The 18,885-nt window shown below is 34.6% G+C and overlaps 1 protein-coding gene across 1 annotated transcript; it reads left to right on the top strand.

Moving 5' to 3' along the window:
* Positions 1 to 1,028: 1,028 nt before the first annotated feature.
* LOC131948761 (uncharacterized) lies at positions 1,029 to 12,116 on the top strand. The gene is made up of 8 exons (XM_059310437.1): positions 1,029 to 1,132; positions 5,028 to 5,145; positions 6,106 to 6,188; positions 7,139 to 7,204; positions 7,509 to 7,592; positions 8,149 to 8,235; positions 11,115 to 11,165; positions 12,018 to 12,116. Exons 3-8 carry the CDS (start codon positions 6,167 to 6,169, stop codon positions 12,092 to 12,094), a joined length of 387 nt encoding a protein of 128 aa, XP_059166420.1. The 5' UTR covers positions 1,029 to 1,132; positions 5,028 to 5,145; positions 6,106 to 6,166; the 3' UTR covers positions 12,095 to 12,116.
* Positions 12,117 to 18,885: the final 6,769 nt, after the last annotated feature.

Raw genomic sequence — 18,885 nt, 5'->3', positions numbered from 1 at the left:
TCTACTAATTATAGTATCGAATTTTTGTTTCAACACTACGTTAACTATCCTAAAATTGGTCAGGCTTCTTCTTCTTTGTTCTTAATTATTAAACTGAAGGGGATCTCATCCAAACAAAGAAGTATAACGTATCAGCATGTTATGCGAGTCTGTGGCGGTACTTACTTGTGTCACCTTAACCCCCCCCCCCCTTCGCACAAGAAATTATATATATATATATATATATATATATATATATATATATATATATATATATATATATATATATATATATATGTTACTGTCAAAGCCCGAAGTCGGCCAATTCGCGGATTGGCCGGCCAATGCGCGTTTTGGCCAATAGGTTGGTCAAAGTCCGGAACTTTGCTTGATTTCGGGCTTTGGCCGGCCAATCCGCAGTTTTAATTAGAAGATCCGAATTATAAGATAATCAGCAGATTTTGGGCGTTTTTTTATGCCGTAAGGATCATGAAATTAAGTCTTTATTGATTATTAATTAAAGTAAAAGACAGAAACATTCAAATTTTTTATTGTACTATAGTCTCAATCAATCAATATTATCATTTGTTACAACAAGTTGAACTTTTGTGGCCTTTAGAATTACATAGCAGCTTGTTATTTTTACACTTGCAGCGATTTGTTTTGCACTTAGTTGTGCAATTGCAGCGAGTGTCACCCGGAACGTTTCGTACCCCCCACCCCCACCACGCGATGTCTCTGATGCGAGGTATGGCCCCTTGACCGCAATTTCAGCCTTTCTTTCTCGATTTTCTTCCACAGCTTGACCGATCTGAAGGTCAACAACTTTCTTTCAAATTATGACTTATCGGTAGGGACAGATGAACGTAACTATTTTCTGTCTATTTAACAATAGACAGAGCACAATTTCACCGCATCGGGTACACTCACCAAACGTGGGTTCACAAAACATACATAAAGAAGAAACAACAACACTTTAAGGTTAATTAAATATCGACTCATCAGCCCACACTTAAGCACGTGACTTCGTGTATTTAGTTAGCTCGTGACTTAGACGGTCGTCAGTGTTGTCAACCCCGTGGCTCTACTACACCACAGAATGTATACATTGGTTGTGCTTCTGTCGCTAATTTCCTTCAGCTATGGCGTGGTGGTATGTTCCGTTTTATATTATAACTAGCCGTCCCGGCCAGGCCCTGCTCTGGCTTCTGTGAAAAAACATTCTGTTAAAGACCATTACCTGTGTGTTTAGTAATCATCATAAACCCGGCATTGCCCACCCAAACCACAACCAACCAAAACAACAAAACGCAAACATAACGCTAACACAATTACAAATACAAACGAAAACAAAAACCTAACAACAAACCCAACCACAACCACAAACACCAATACAAACACAAAGAAAAAACAAACAAAAAACAAACGAAAACAAAAACCTAACAACAAACCCAACCACAAACACCAATACCAACAAAAAAAAAAAAAAACAACGAAAAAGCAAACGAAAACAAACCAAATTCAAACGCAAAACCAACCAAAAACACAAATACAAACCCACAAAAAAAAACACAAACAAAAACGAAAAAAGAAAGAACAAAAACGAACCAAATCAAAACGCAACCACTAACGCAAACCCACCTAAACACAAAGAAAACACTAACGCGAACATAAACGCCCGGGGCGGAATCACCTGTTTTAGCTTAATGAACGACTATAGTACCCCAACTTATTCACAGTCTTTTGCACTCACTTAAACGAACGCGCCTGTTTCAATTTAATAAACAATTTTAATACTCCAAGCTTATCCGTAAAATACCTACAACATTTGCACTTGATCAATCCCCGCTAATTATGTAATTATTTTTTTTCCCAACACCAAAACAAAGTAATTAAAAAGTAAATTATTTTCACGGACTGCAATGGATTTATAAAGGGAAGTAATTGTGTTTTTCCTAATTTATCAAAGGGAAGTAAGTGCAATAGGACTAAATAAAGACATAATTAGAATTTTTGTAAAAGATGATATTTTTTTTAAAAGTTGTGTTTAATGAACATGCCGACAATTATTACTATAATTTGAAAAATGAAAATTATTTCCCAACACTTTCAATAGTAATTTTTTAGCTCATAAATTTAGACAAATGCGCACGATAATTTTCTAACTTTTAAATTCGTACAATTCCAACGATATACAAATGCATTACATACAGAACTGAGCTTTATATATTAGATTTTATTATATTAGTGAAAATAATTTTATCTTTTTTCTATCTACGTCAATGGTTTAGACCAGGGGTCGGCAACCTGTGGCTCGCGAGCCGCATGCGGCTCTTTTGTTAACAAGATGTGGCTCTCCAGCTCCTTGAACAAATACTAATAATCTTAATTAAAAAATAAAATATTTGAAATAAAAAAAAGTTAGTGGCTCTTTAAAACCAGGAAAATTTTGAAAATTGTAACTTTTGGCTCTTCCGCTTCAAAAGGTTGCCGACCCCTGGTTTAGACAGTTTCAATATTGTAGGTTATGTCTTGTTTATAACTGATAAACTATAACATTGGTTTCGAAAAAAGAATGATAGAATTGTAAAAAATGAAAAAAAAAGTCAATTTCTCTCTTTATTTGAAATTGTATAGCATAAATATATAGTGTTACAGATTATATTATTTTAATATTCATTATGTATCAAATTTTATAATCTACTCGGGACACGACATGAACGAAAATAGGCTTTTAGTTGATGTTAGCAATAATGATAAAGACGATTTTAATCTACTGGGTCTGTTGTGAATGGACTTTTGAATGAGTTTGAGAGTATGTGGGTAGTGGATTGTGTTTTAATAAAAGATGTTTAGGGTTTGAGAGATGAGTCTAGTGGGATTAATAAAAGATTCTAAATGCGTGACAAATCAAGTAAGGATGTGACGTGGGAGAGAATGTTTTGGTTGTTTGGTTGTTAGACAGTAGAAGTCAGTCTCAGTAATGTTCTTTGTCGAGTGAGGCTGTAGCAGTCTGTCGTGGATGTAGTAAGATATAGTCGTGTACAGGGGCGTAGCGAGGGGGGGGGGGCGGGGGGGGGCGGACCGCACTGGGTGACTCCATTTAGGGGGTGACACCAAGGAAAAAAATAGCAAAATATATAGAAAAAAACTTGAGGGGGAAGTGCAAATCGAAAGTTTGAAAGGGGGGGGGGGGGGGGTTGGTGCAAATGGAAAATTTGAAAGTTTGTCCCCGGGAAGGGTCGCTACGCCTCTGGGGGGGGGGGGGTGACACCAGTAAGTGCCGCACCGGGTGACACCCGACCTCGCTACGCCACTGGTCGTGTATATCGTGTGCAATAAAAAGATGAGAAATGTATCAACGCCGTCCTGTCTCATTTTCTATTGGGTCGTCGTTGTATTTGTACGTATTCATCCGAGCATCGACCCTGTCTAGATCCTCACTTCATAACTGGGTCGATGCCTGTTTTACGCGGCACCAAGTTTTATCGGGAATACCACTGAGACGTCGTGGACTGTGGTTTCTGGGCATGTGTAAAGATCCCTTTCCAAACCTTACGGTCTATGAGTAAAGTTGAGTTCATCTGTTTCTGTTACCTCCGAATATGAAGGGACAGTGTGGTCAGCATTGTGCTCAGTCAAATTTAATTTCCCTAACCTGGGTTATGTATCCATTAGAGTTGGGTGGACTCGGGGACGGTCTCTACTGACTTGAACCCGGATTCGAACTCGAGACTTACGGCGTAGCAGTCTTGCGTTCTACAGCTAGGCCATGCCGTCGCTTAAAACATGTTAATAACAAAGTTGCGTGGGAGTTTTTGCGTGTGTGTGTGTGTGTGTGTGTGCGTGCGTACGGTCGTACGTGCGTGTGTAAAAAAGAGATTTTTGAGTTAAAGTTTGCATGTGTGTGAAAGTGTGTTTGTGTATACGTTTATTGTTTGTGTATGGAAGTGGTTTTTTTAGTGTGTGTGGATGTGTAGTTTTTTTTGTAGGGGTTGTGGGTAACAAACATATGCGTCTGTGCTTTTAAAAAATTGTATAATAATACGCCGTATTATGAAATGAATGCCCTTAGCAAAATAATTCTTAAAACATAGAAGAAATAATTTTCATCTTTTTCTTTTTGATGTATATTTAAAAACGTGTTAAGAAATGTTTAATCTATCCATAAACGTAAATTTTCATAAAAGCACATTATTACTTCTCAAAACAAAAAATCCTCTGATAAATGTACTTGTACGCCATCAGAAAGAAAAGCAATATTAATTTTTACAGAAACCACGCGTCCCCCATGACGGTGCTGTCTCTGCCAGCTGCTTCCGCGCCAGTGTTTCTTCCAGACTTTTTTCTCCGGGGGGGGGGCACTTGAAATTTTCGGAGGGGCGGTAGACTTTCTTCGGGGGGGGGGGCGGACACTGTTAAAAGTATACATTTTCTATATAAATTATATATATTTTTATATATTATTATATATATTTCATTTCGTTCGGGGGGGGGCGGTAGAAATTTTTCGGGGGGCTTTGCCCCCCCCCCCCCCCGAAGAGATTCCTGGAAGAAACTCTGTTCCGCACCGTGGGCCTCCCTTGTTTTCTTTTTTCCTTGAGGCGTCTAGCTCAGCGCCATTTCTGCAATGTCTTCTGGATTAATTCTTCTTAAGACTTGTCCCAACCATCGCCATCTTCTTTATTCCATTACTTCGGAAACTGCTTCCATTTCCACCTCTCCCAGTAGTCTATCATTTGAAATGATGTTAGGCCAGTGCAGTGTATCGTAGTCGGCACAATACCCGCCCATTATTCTTTCTTTAAGGCAATTCAGGTACCCATCAGAGCTGGGTAAACGTTATGACTTTCTACTGACTTAACCCGGATTCGAAATCAAGATTTTCGGGTTAGAAGTCTAGCGCTCTACCGCTAGACCAAGCCGTCTGAAAATATAATATTAACGGAAACATATCGACTTCTCGCTATACATACATCTTATCTAGGGAATGTGAAACTTTTTGAGTGGAATGACATATAAATAATGTTTACATTTTGTATCAAAAGTGGAAGGACCCGATTCGATTCAGCCCTGATGTAGTTCCCACCATCGGCAAAGCCACCTTGCAGAAAGTCTCTGAGCTCGTGAGCAAAGTACAGTCTGTACTAAAAGATTTAAACAATGGTAAATAGTAAACACATTGTCAATATATATATATATATATATATATATATATATATATATATATATATATATATATATATATATATATATATATATTATAGGTTATTTCCGTCTCGATTACGCCGCAATTTTGATAAATCTACATTTATAATTTTTGCCCGATAAAAATAAGCCTCTTATATTCCGTATAATATGATGAAGTACTGGTGTGTAGAACGATGAAAACTGTCAAAAATTTCATGTGATTTTTGTGCAGCATTACAATACTTTCTCTATAGGCCTACCAGAGGCGTAGCGACCCTTCCCGGCGCCCGGGGACAAACTTTCAATTTGGCGCCCCCATCGGGAGCAAATTGTCAATTTGCATCCCCCTCAACTTTTCGATTTGCACCCCTACCCTCAAACTTTCGATTTGCACCCACCCCCTCAAACTGCAAAAATGCAGCTAAAATGACATTTTAATTTGTTTTTACAACCTATTTTGGCGCCCCCTAAGGTCGGCGCCCGGTGACATATGCCCCCACTGCCCCCCCCCCCCCCCCAAGCGGCTTGTAATTTTTGTGCACGATTACAATACTCGGTATACGAGAACGTAAAAAGAAAAAGCCTTTCAATATTATATATATTTATAAGCAGCAGCGAACATGTGTTCAGACAATTCTTAAATTCTATTTTTAAGTACGACCACATTAATTGTTTTTATCTTTTGGATAATTAATGATAGATGGCCCTTTACAGCCCAAGGGGCCAACTATACAAAACATTTCAAATAACCATTTCGAAAACAAACAACTAAATTAAAATGTTTCAGTCAAAACAAAACAAAATCCAACATTTTAGGAATATGCATTATGAATAGTTCCTTTAAAGCTTAAATTCTATTTTTAAGTACGACCACATGAATTGTTTTTTTTTCTTTTGTATAATTATTGATAGGTTACTTTTTATTTTTTATTTCAGGCATACCAAAAGACATACTTTTAGAGTTTCCAAAGATTTGGTTAGTTTTAGTGATTTTGTAATGGGATCTCTAACAGTCAAAGGTAAATGAAAACAAGTTTTAAATTAAACGTAGTACATAGTTCATTTATGTGTCTGGTAACCAGGGGTGGAACTACAATGCCGCCAGACCCTGCAATGCGGGGGGCCCACGCCATATAGGGCCCCACCGCCGACCATGATAATTTTTTGTATGGTTAAAAAAAAATGTCTTGCATTTTTGACTTGACGGTTGTTTTGTAAAAAAAGATTACCTTAGCTGCGGTTGGATTATCTTTCTTCTATAGACACCACCCCACGTTTTTGTATATTCTTTTTCCCTTTGTTTTTAAACCACTGCGAAAGCCGAGTCCTCTTTCTCCTACAATCAAACTTATCAAAGATAAGCAATCGTTAAAACCACTTCCATGACTTATCTCCCTTTCTAAAATAGTGCCCATAAGCTCCTTTTAATAGATTTTTATTAAACAAATTAAAAAGCAATTACTTCTCTTAATTATTTTTTTTTTATAAATTACTTACTAAATAATGACATTGTATAAAAAGGAAAGGTATTTAAAATTGATAATATAAATACAAAAAAAAACAAAAAATAAAAATAAAACGAGACACCATTACTTATACAAAGCTTTCATGGTTTATATTCTTTTGACCGACTTGAGGTTGCGAGGTCTTATAGCAGAGATAAAATAAAACTAATTTTCAATAAAGATACTAATGCGCCTTCACACGACATGATGTTGTACTTTATTTTAATTGAAAAAAAAAACAAATTTGTTCTAACACCGAACAGGCCAGCAATGAGTATCCTATGTTCGTATTTTGTGATTATATATATATATATATATAATATATATATATATATATATATATATATATATATATATATATATATATATATATATATATATATATATATATATATATATATAGATATATATATATATATATATATTATACACATGTTCTCAGTTTGGAATTTTCTTTCCACCAGGAGATAAAAGCGAAATGGACGAAATCAAAGACTTGATAGTGAAAACAATGCAATGGAAAAACTCACGTAAGATTTTTTTTCTTTTTATTTTTGTCAGTAAGTGATACATACTAAATTTAGTCTTTCACTGTATTTAAATTGTATAAAATATTTATAAAATGAACAGCATCTTATTGTATCAAAACTTTAAAATGTTTCACTTTTTTTTTATGAATTAAAATAGAAATAAAAATGTAGGCCTACTTTTCTAGCGTCAACAGAGCCAGAATTATTATTTTAAATGAGTATTTGGAAATATTGAAAAAAGTACAGTCATTACATAATATATTACTTTTTTGTTTGTTTTACCAAATAACAAATATTGTAACAGAAAGTAAAGAAATGAATAAAGTGCAAGTTGAAAGGGCCATCAATGTTTGGAACGATACTACTCTTTCTATTGACAAAAACAAAGGTTGGAGACAATACTAGCATTACCTTATGAATACACGTTTATATATATATATATATATATATATATATATATATATATATATATATATATATATATATATATAGAGAGAGAGAGAGAGAGAGAGAGAGAGAGAGAGAGAGATGAAGCCCATATGTAGTGTAGTACTATATTACAGTTATCACAGTTACTCTTTAAATAAGACCTTCTTATGACGTCTGGATTTTATTCAGTGCAGAAATAATCTAAGAAAATGTTGAATGCTTTATTTGTTCACATATTCACACATCATACAGCAGCCCTAGTCCCTAACCGCTACTAACGTAAAGCTCCTTACAATTGTTCACTCCAGCTTTTATACCCGCAATCGATCTTGGGATAACAATACCTAAACACCCCGGGGTTAACTCAACTGACACACACCCCTTCCCTACGTTCTGGACTACTCTAGCGCAAACTAATCTAACCTACAACTGAACCGTAACACTTATTATTACACGCAAAAAAAAATTTAACTGACTTTTCAATTATTTTTTTCTTAAATATCTTTTCTCGACAGACAAAGCGGAAGAGATCGAGTTGTATAAGTTACTTTTCGCTTTGAGAACTTCTGCCAGTGTGATCCAGGACACAATACAAATGCTAGGTAAAGTTAATTTCGTAAAAATTAATTCTTTTCTAATAATACATTTCTTAACTAAAACTAGAGTGGAAGTCATATATATATGTGTATTTTACAGCGTGTATGTTAAAATAATATTTATAATAAACGGAGTTTCTTTCAGACATCCCACATACTACACAGTAGACAAAACGAAACATAATTGTTATTAAAAAAATATTACTTAAAGTCCCCCTTTTAAAGTTTTAAGTGCCTCAGCTTAGGAGAAGAAAAAAATCAGGAAAAAAAATATTGTCCGTTTCTTCAAGGAAACAAGTAATTAAAAAGTCTAGTGACAATTTTAGCGCAATTTCCTTATGTTATCTAAAAATAGCTTGTCGTAGCGTAAATCAAGAGCAGGGTTAGTAAAACCATTGGTTAGTTATTAAAACGTTTTTTATTAATTTTTTTCAGTATTTTACATGTTTTACTTACAACTAGCCGTCCCGGCCAGGCCCTGCTCTGGCTTCTGTGAAAAACCTTTCTGTTAAAGACCATTACCTGTGTGTTTAGTAATCATCATAAACCCGGCATTGCCCACCCAAACCACAACCAACCAAAAACAACAAAACGCAAACATAACGCTAACACAATTACAAATACAAACGAAAACAAAAACCTAACAACAAACCCAACCACAACCACAAACACCAATACAAACACAAAGAAAAAACAAACAAAAAAGCAAACGAAAACAAAAACCTAACAACAAACCCAACCACAAACACCAATACCAACAAAAAAAAAAACAAAACGAAAAAGCAAACGAAAACAAACCAAATCCAAACGCAAAACCAACCAAAAACACAAATACAAACCCAAACAAAAAACACAAACAAAAACGAAAAAAGAAAGAACGAAAACAAACCAAATGCAAACGCAAAACCAACCAAAAACACAAATACAAACCCAAACAAAAAAAAACACAAACAAAAACGAAAAAAGAAAGAACAAAAACGAACCAAATCAAAACGCAACCACTAACGCAAACCCACCTAAACACAAAGAAAACACTAACGCGAACATAAACGCCCGGGGCAGAATCGCCTGTTTTAGCTTAATAAACGACTATAGTACCTCAACTTATTCATAGTTTTTGCACTCACTTAAACGAACGCGCCTGTTTCAATTTAATGAACAATTATAATACTCCAAGCTTATCCGTAAAATACCTAAAACATTTGCACTTGATCAATCCCCGCTAATTATGTAATTATTTTTTTCCCAACACCAAAACAAAGTAATTAAAAAGTAAATGCTTTTCAACTAATGCAATGGTTTTATAAAGGGAAGTAATTGTGTTTTGCCTAATTTATCAAAGGGAAGTAAGCGCTATAGGACTAAATAAAGACATAATTAGAATTTTTGTAAAAGATGATATTTTTTTTAAAACTTGCCGACAATTATTACTATAATTTGAAAAATGAAAATGATTTCCCAACACTTTTAATAGTAATTTTTTAACTCATAAATTTAGACAAATGCGCACGATAATTTTCTAACACTTAAATCCATCTATAACCAGCGACAAACAAATATATGCGTTACAGAATTGAGCTTTATATATTAGATAGAGTTACATGACTAAAAACCATTGCGCGCCTACTGAACGTGATGGCGAGCCATGGAACGCGATGGCGCAGCTATTGAACGTGATGACGCATGTGGTGTGGTTGGAAAAAATGCCTACTAATTCGGTCCAAATTTTAATTAATTCAAAAAAAATTTTGTGACCGAAAGAAAGGATATTTTTGAAAACTTTCTTCGGCAATATTGTTCTAAATTATGGCAGGAATCGATTGGTACATGTTTCAAGTCGCTTAGTGGTCTGGTTGCCGAGATATGGGCCAAAAACTGCATTTTTCGAGGTTTTTTGGCTTTTCCGGGAAATCCATGAAAGAAACCCGTAATTTTTATGGCCTATGTTCATCCTCGTAACTTGCTTAACATAATTGCTTTTAGAACTAGTCATCGATATTGCTTCGTTGAGGAGGAGATACGACTTAAAGCTGCGGACACACATCCATCCATACATCCAGAAATGACGGGTTAATAAACGCAATTCTCCAGAATGGAAATTGCGCTAAAAAGTGCATTAAATAAACCGGTAGTGATCTCCCCTAAACTTTCTCGAATATTCTTATAGAAAACAACATGGGATGGTAACTCGGGATATAGTTAAGATTTTTAATCCATTTTAAATACTTAAACTTTTAAAAATAGAATAGAATCATGTAAAAAAAGAATTGCGCACCAAGCGAACGCCGAATAAATATGTGTATAATAGTGCGGAATATTATTAGTACTTTATAAATTCACATGCGTTTTTTGAGAAACCGGAAATAGCGTAAATTAGTATTTCCGGTCAACGGAAAATACTCAAAATACAACAGAAGTTAGTTAGATATATAGATCTTTTACTTACATGTGAAATTTCATTTATCTATCTGAAATAGTACTCAAGTTAAATGCTTTTGAAAAATTCAAAGTAGAAAAAGTACCACTTCCGGTTATCGGAAATCGCTCAAAAGTTGATAATGATCTACGATTTTGATAAAATACTTATATATAAACTTTCATCAACCTAGCTGTAACGATACTCAAGTTATTTTGTTTACACACACATATACAGACACACACACACACACACACAGGCATATGGACAAGATTGCAACATTATGTTTTTCCGCATCAGTGAGGTGTAAGACGTCGAGATTTGTAAAAATCTCGATTTTTTTTTTGCACGATTACAAGACTTTCTCTATACTTCGTATATACGAGAAAGAAAAAAGCGGAAAATAAAAACCAAACCAATTGCTATTTACAGTACAGGATATCTATTTAAAATATTTAAATATTTGCAGATGAACCCACAATTTATAAACCTACAGTATACGATGGCACAGTTTTTGAAAGTAAGATTTATTTTATTTTATCCGAATTTTCGTTTCCCTTTCTTTCTCCCGCTTGCTGCTCGATGCTATGTTATGTTTGCGGGTCGAAAATTGATGCAAAAGTTTGAAGCTTGTTAGTGAATAAAAAATGTTTTTTTTTTAAAGAAAAAATTGTTAAAATATAGGCGTTGGTGTGGTCGGCTCGATAACATTATGAATGCTAAGTTCGAACCTCGGGCAGCCGGGTCGGCGTGGTCGAGTCGGTATAGCTCATGGTTGCTAAACCGAAAAGTCTCGAGTTCGAACCCTCGGGCAGATGAGACAACTCCAAAATTAAACAACTGCTGCCTTGTAGTTTGTTCTTAGTTGGACAAAGGCTATGGAAGCAAAAATCCAAAAAGAAAAGCAGGCTGAAATCGGAGTCAATGGCCTCAATGGCGCATAACCAGTTGACACGTAACGCTTAATTGTGTTGGAGGCGTGGTCGAGTCGGTATAAAGCTCAAGGTTGAAATATTCGAACAAAAGTCTCGAGTTCAAACCATCTGGCAGATAAATCTCGAAGAAGAAAGAAGAAGAATCCTCGGGCAGATGTAGTTCCTTAGTTGGGGGAAAGCAACCTATCTTGGATGGACAAAACAATGGCTATGACACCAAATCTTAAAAGAAAGGCAGGACGAAATCGGAGCCAACGTTCTATAGAGCGCTTAACAGGTATAATGTAATATTTAAATAGGGCTGGTAAGTAGGTGTTGGACAACACGACATTGCAAAATTACAAATATGAACGAAGAAAAAGATGGTAAAAAAAGCTTCAATAGATAATTTAACATTTTAATTTTTTATATTTATATATATAATTTTATACTTCCAGGAGTAAAACCAAAGCGAACAATATATTGCTTAGGGAAAATTGTTTGGGGAAAGTGTATAGGAGTCCATGTTTCATAAACAAGCATATTTCCTGGTCGGGTTTACAGTAAGTTAACGATAATTATTTAAGTAGATTAAGTAGATTAGTATCGAAACCGTGCTTTTTGTATTATGATAGCATATTCGCGATAGTATACGTGTATGCATGTACTGTTACTGATGTACTTGGAATTATAGGTGTATATATATATATATATATATATATATATATATATATATATATATATATATATATATATATATATATATGCCTATAATAGCTACGCGCGTGTGGGCCGGATGCGGCCCGCGAAGTCCTCTCATCCGGCCCGCGGAGATCATTTTGTCCAAGAAAAAATCGTTTGTTGGTGATAGCTGAGGAACTTTGGCCAGAAAAACCAAAGACATACCTGGAAGAAACTGGCCCCCGAACGGAAATTTGATAGTTAATGCGGCCCTTGGACTGAAAAGTTTGGAGACCCCTGCATTTGTGCAAATATCGAAATTTCTCCAGAAAGCCGTGAATCCGTCATTATAAGTGTTAGGCTCATTCTTTCTAGCGCGAAACGCATATAAACAATAAACATTATTAAATAAAACGTCAAAAAATATCAATGGTTTAGAGCCATTCTTTGTGCGATTTACTAAAAAAGTTCAGTAAACAAAATCAACTTAAGAGCGACTTAATAAATGGCTTAAGTCTATTTAACGCTTGATTCGCGAGTTCGATTATTGATTATGCTTGTGAAACTTAACTGAAACAACAAACAGATAGCATTAAAGCTATAGCTGAAAATAATTATTTATTGTGTTTTTATAGACATACGTATAAAATCTAGAATCGAGTTTTTCCGATAGACCAGTCACCTTTAACTCTAAGCGAAGCCCTGATATATATATATATATATATATATATATATATATATATATATATATATATATATATATATATATATATATATATATATTTATATGTGTATATATGTATATATATATATATATATATATATATATATATATATATATATATATATATATATATATATTGTACATATTTTTTCAGATTTTAATTACAAAAACAGCGCTGAACACGCATAATAATTAATACAGTTAGGATTTTCAGAAGTAAAACAACATCCACAAGAAACGTCTCCTGTTCGGAATATCCAGTTTGGTTTTTACGGTCATGCCTTTTACACACACAAATAAGTCGAAATTCTGTTTAATTTAAAGTACTAGATCGATATTCGTCCCCTCAGTATTATCTTGTTCTAACTACAAATTTTGATTTTTTCGAAAAACTCGACCCTATGATGTAGAAAAGCACTATGTTCAATCTCCACTTATCTACGTGACTCTAAGTCATCTGCTTCCTACCTAACTTTTCAATTTGACATTGTTCTAACTACAAGTTGATGCATTTGGCCAGTATAATATTGTTCTATGTCAATTTTATAATATGATTCTGTTCTAACAGTATATAATCTATTTAAAATTAACGCATACATTTTCCTTGGATACGCTAGAATTATAATGTTCTATGTCCGATTCTGCCAATGAAATCAGCTGTTTAAGTCATGTGACTTGTGCGTCGTTGATCAAAATGGCGGCGTGTGAACACCTTTTAGTCGATTTTGGTTGTCATGCAAATAAACTGACTGAATTACCAGATCCTGAATCGTAAGTATATTTATCTTTTATATGTTGTCTTAACTGTGTTATTTTACACATATTTAGTTCAAAGTTTGTTAAAATATCTTAATTAATAATAGTCCTAATATTGTTAATGTATACCGTAGTATACGCCTATACTAATTGTATTGTTTAGTAGTATAGTAGTTTAATAGTATCTGTAGGGTTTACTTTGTTTTTAAAGCACTGTCGGCGAGTGTTATTTTTGCTTAAACTGTTTTGATTATAAAAATAAAGTTTATGTATTTTCTCAATATTCATTATTACAAGTTCTTGTTATTTTTTATTTTTCTTTGTTTTTTAAACGGCTCATGGTGTAGAATAAAATTAAAACATTAAAATCTATTGAAACTATCTATTGACTTGTGAATTCATTTTATTAATACATTAAATCAAAATTATGTATGCAAAAGCATACTTACAACTTAAAATATTACTTGTTCTGTAATGTAGTGCAAAAAATATTTTTTGCACATTGCGTTAATCAAAAATATTAAAGTAAAGACCAGGAACAATAGAATAGAAAACCAGAAGACATTGCTCATACAAAAAGTAGATAATACTTCTAGAAAAGCTATTATAACTGCCTAAAAAACACAAAATTTGACTTAGAACATTATACAATTTTTGAAACCTGATCACTTTCATCGTATTTTGTTCTATCTCAAAAGTGAAAAATAATTATTATGATCTTCTAATGGTACATAAAGTAATAAAAATGACTTGGATGCTCATTGCTTAATGCCCTTTAACATTTTATCTAAAAAAAAATGAATTGGAACAATTTAAATATAAGAATCAGACCACATGAAACTTCAGATGCGTTTTTCTCAAAACGACATTTTGAGAGATAGAACAAGATAATACTGAGGGGACGATAGCCTACTATAATAAAGTTGTTTAACCCATACCATTCCTTTTGTTATTTGTGTTTAGGTTATATTTGGATAAATTGGCTTTTATCGAGGTGACAAATACAAAATAGCGTGTTTTGGGTTGGCTAAAGTGTAACGTTGTTGTAGCTGATAAGAGGGGGGGGATGGGCGGGTAATGTGGGTAGCAGAAGCTTCCTTGTTTTACGATGTACGATTGTCTCGAAGTCGTGAAGTCTTATGCAGTGGCGTAGCGAGTTTGGGTGTCACCCGGTGCGGCACTTAATGGTGTCACCCCCCAGAGGCGTAGAAACCCTTATCGGGAACAAACTTTCAAATTTTAGATTTGCACCCCCCTCTCAAACTTTCGATTTGCAGCCCCACCCCTCCTCAAGTTTTTCTCTAAATATTTTGCTATTTTTTGCCTTGGTGTCACCCCCCTAAATGGTGTCACCCGGTGCAGTCCGCACCCCCCGCCCCCCCCCCCTCGCTACGCCTCTGGTCGTATGTCTAGTATGACACTAGCTATCGGTACCCGCTACACGGGCTATTCTGGTGAATTTTAGCTCTCTGCTCTGTACATACATATAGGCTGCCCAGTTTTTCTTTTAAATATGTATCTCCGTGTAGCGGCACTTACAACTTTCTGGTGAAGGGAGTAGCGTAGCGAGGGGGGGGGGGAGGGGGAGGGCGGGGGGGGGGGGGGGACATATGTCCCCGGGCGCCGACCTTAGGGGGCGCCAAAATGGGTTGGAAAAGTAAATAGAAAGGTTGAGGGGGGTGCAAATCGAAAGTTTGAGGGGGGAGGGGTGCAAATCAAAATCTCGAAGGGTCGCTACGCCTCTGGGTGAAGGGAGTTAGCGGATACTGTTTTTCTATATTTATGTTTAGATCTATATTTAAATTAAATCGTTCATTTCTTCGTCGTTAACCGTCAATTATAGCAAATGTTAACCTTGTATGAAAAATGTATTTTATATTTTTTTTATTAAATATTTATTGGTCAAAACGCAATGTGCTTTTACTACACGTTGAACGATATTAGTGGCAAAGCAAAGAAATAACTAAATATCTAAAAAATCCGACACATTTTAAAATAGAAACTTAAAATTAAGAGATTTAAGTGATGTCGTTGAAAACTAGGCTGTTCAATGCTAGTTATGTTGTTTTTGTCTTTTGAAAACACCTACTTTGGCTGAGCATGGGTCTGACCACACAATCGCTTCATCTGCCCCGTGTCCCGCCAACCCCGGATGGGCAACTTTATCTATTACATCTAAAATGAAAAATTGAAAAAAAAATATTTAAGATTGACTTAGTGTGTCTCGAACCAATACCACCTGCATGGTAACTATTACACTATCATCTCAGCGATTTAGTCGCGTTAGTTTAAATGATGAATAAATGGGGTATTTAGAAAACTTAAGTTATGCGAATAGGCCCTATTATTTCAAATGAAATTAGCCAATTTTATAGCTAAGCAAACAAAGATTTATATAAAAAATCAAGGCCTGAAATAGTTTAGTATAGCAACTAATTATTGGCGTACGTCTTGATAAGTAGATCTAAATCAAATTTGAATGAAATCGTTCATTTCTTTATATTTTAAATTGGAAGATGACGCCATTAGTTTTGTGTTATTTCCTTCATGTGACGTCATTGTTTCTTACGTTCTTGTCACGACAATAAACGCTTTAGTTAGAAATCTGATTTACTTTCGAATATGCCTTTATTTTTATTCTTTCAATAAAATTTAGCTTATACATTTATACCGTCTACCATATTATTTTCAACAAAAGTCCGTATCTTTAAGTTCTCCATATATCGCTGAACTGGCTGACGACGATGCCAAAAATTTTGCGGACAGAGAGAAGTGCGCACATGGGCTTTTATATATTCGGATATTATGTTGATCAATTCATATTTTACGCTTGAAAAAAAATTACGTTCATAAATGAACTATGCCAAACAATAGTTTTATGTTTAAAAAAAAAACATAGATTATAAAAAATTTAGCTGATTGACGTTGCGGATGGCGTGGTCGAGCGGTAGCGCTCTTATAGATTACAAGAAGTACATCAGATGTCTCCGAGATTATCCAGCTTGAAAAAGTATCCGATTTAAAATAAAGTATTGGAAACAAACAATTTAAAGTGGTGCTGGCCACACAATCCCTTTGTAAATAGATAAATCAATAGATAGATAAAAAATATATGAACACTAAGCATCTTCTCATTTTTTTCTGTTTTTGCTCAAGACACATGGGCCGATGATGTAGAGTTCCTCTGTTTAAATGACCTCGGCTTATGATAGCGTGACCAACACTATGCCCAGCCGCCCGTGTTGCCCAATTGTCAGTTATGTAGGCTACCCAATGATGTTCTATGTGAGAATGACCAGACTTTTGTTATTATGTGTGACGTAATGTTGTAGGGATCCTTTGGAAAGTGGATCATCACTCCAATGTATAAAACAAAAAAATTAATTTAATTTTAAATAAAAGAATGAATATTTAGTTTGAAAACGATTTGAAATTGCAGCTTGGTCAGTAAGTTGAGAAGAGCCAGATATTGCCTTTGTAAAAGGTTGTATGCTTGTTTAATTACCGAGTTATCTCTTGTAGATAAGTTGCAACCATGCGTTCATCTGTTTTAATGACCTCGGCATAATATGATAATGTGGTCAGCAGTATGCCCAGCCGCCTATGTTTCCCTAACGTCAGTTAGGTACTCACAGAAGTTATAATGGCTTGAGCCCGGATTCGAACTCGACACTCTCGGGTTAGCAACTTAGACCTGTAGCTCTACTTCTATACAACAACGTCTCCCATCTGCTCCTAGTTTTTGTCAACTGTACATTTTAATAAATTTCGACCAGTGTAATCAAATCAATAAGAAAATACAACATTAGAGATTATTAGTGTTGGTTTAGTTATAGTTAAAATTATCAATGATTTTTTTTATATTAGAGATTACTTTGAAAATTAAGTTACTTAATTTTTAGTTTAACTAATAAACTGAACTTAATTAAATGTCAGGGCGTAGCATTTACAAATTTTTTTTTTTTATAGTTGTCTTATTTGACACAATATCGACCTAGCCCCGGTACGTAATTCTACCTTATCTTGTCATATTGACCACTATAAAACAACAAAGCGGTGCCTGTCACGTGATCAAAGATGGTGACCAGTGAATAGACTCCATTTGTAGCACCTCGTCGTGACGTCACAAGGTTGATGACGTGCAGCGTCGAACATGTCAGCCGTGAAATGACGATGGCTCAGGTTACACGTTCCGCCCCACCGACATTTGTTAAGGTCAGAAAGATCGAAGAATATTAATGAATTTAATTTTAGTCTTTCGTTTTTTGCAAATTTCTATTTTAAAATGTATTATATTTATAGAGCCAATAGCTCAACAACTATTACCAATTACCAATTCTTACGAAAAAAAACCAACAACAAATCACCTGCTGAGAATGATTATTTGTATGAAGATATTATTTGTATTACTGATAATTATTGTACACAGATTGCTTTGAAAATTCTGTTGATTTTTTTTATTTCAAAGAACAAGGAAGATTTTAACAAAATGGCGGATCTTAGCATGCTTACTGTGGTTACTTATAATAGTGCACTACGACACAATAATGACCGAGCCCCAGGGGTAACGCCATATCTTGTCGTGTCAAATTGAACGCCAAAAATACAACAAAGCGGTGCCAATCAGGTGGTCAAGCGATGATACCATTGAGCTTTACACCTTGTTGACGTCATAATGGTGGTGCTGGATGCGTTACGTCAAACACGACAATAACCATCCGTGAAAAGACTATAAAACGCTTGTGAGTCAAGGTCAACTAAATTACATAATCCACCTGAGTGCCAATGTCAAGGTTAGATGAATGGACAAGCACCATTGCTTTGTGTGTCTAGTCCTTCAATTTTTGCAAATGCAGATTTTAACATTTAACATCATTGATATAACCAGTAAAACTATTGACCAATTTAACCCAACAATAAAATAGCACTATATTGAAGTAATTATTAGCATGAAGTGCAATAATATATTACTGAGATGTATTGTAAAAATAACGTTTTGAAAATAATGATTATTTTAACGAATAAATTAATTATAACTGAATGACAGATCATAACATAATGTACACATTGGTTAATTATTTCCTCTGTAATACAATATGAACCTAAGACAAAGATATCACCATATGTGCTATTTTACCTTTGGAATAGTTAACATGTGTTATATA

Source organism: Physella acuta, unplaced genomic scaffold (genome assembly GCF_028476545.2).
Source record: "Physella acuta isolate Inbredline_101_S28 unplaced genomic scaffold, ASM2847654v3 ptg000659l, whole genome shotgun sequence".
NCBI classification, from domain to species: domain Eukaryota; kingdom Metazoa; phylum Mollusca; class Gastropoda; family Physidae; genus Physella; species Physella acuta.
Note: the sequence above shows the minus strand (reverse complement) of the source record. Positions and strands in the feature narration are given on the sequence as shown.

Bases quoted from the DNA above. Each gene is read 5' to 3' on its own strand.
- LOC131948761 (XM_059310437.1), top strand. From the start codon at position 6,167: ATGGGATCTCTAACAGTCAAAG. The intron at 7,593-8,148 runs GTTGGAGACAAT...TTTTCTCGACAG, and splicing joins TTCTATTGACAAAAACAAAG to ACAAAGCGGAAGAGATCGAG. The intron at 11,166-12,017 runs GTAAGATTTATT...TTATACTTCCAG, and splicing joins CGATGGCACAGTTTTTGAAA to GAGTAAAACCAAAGCGAACA.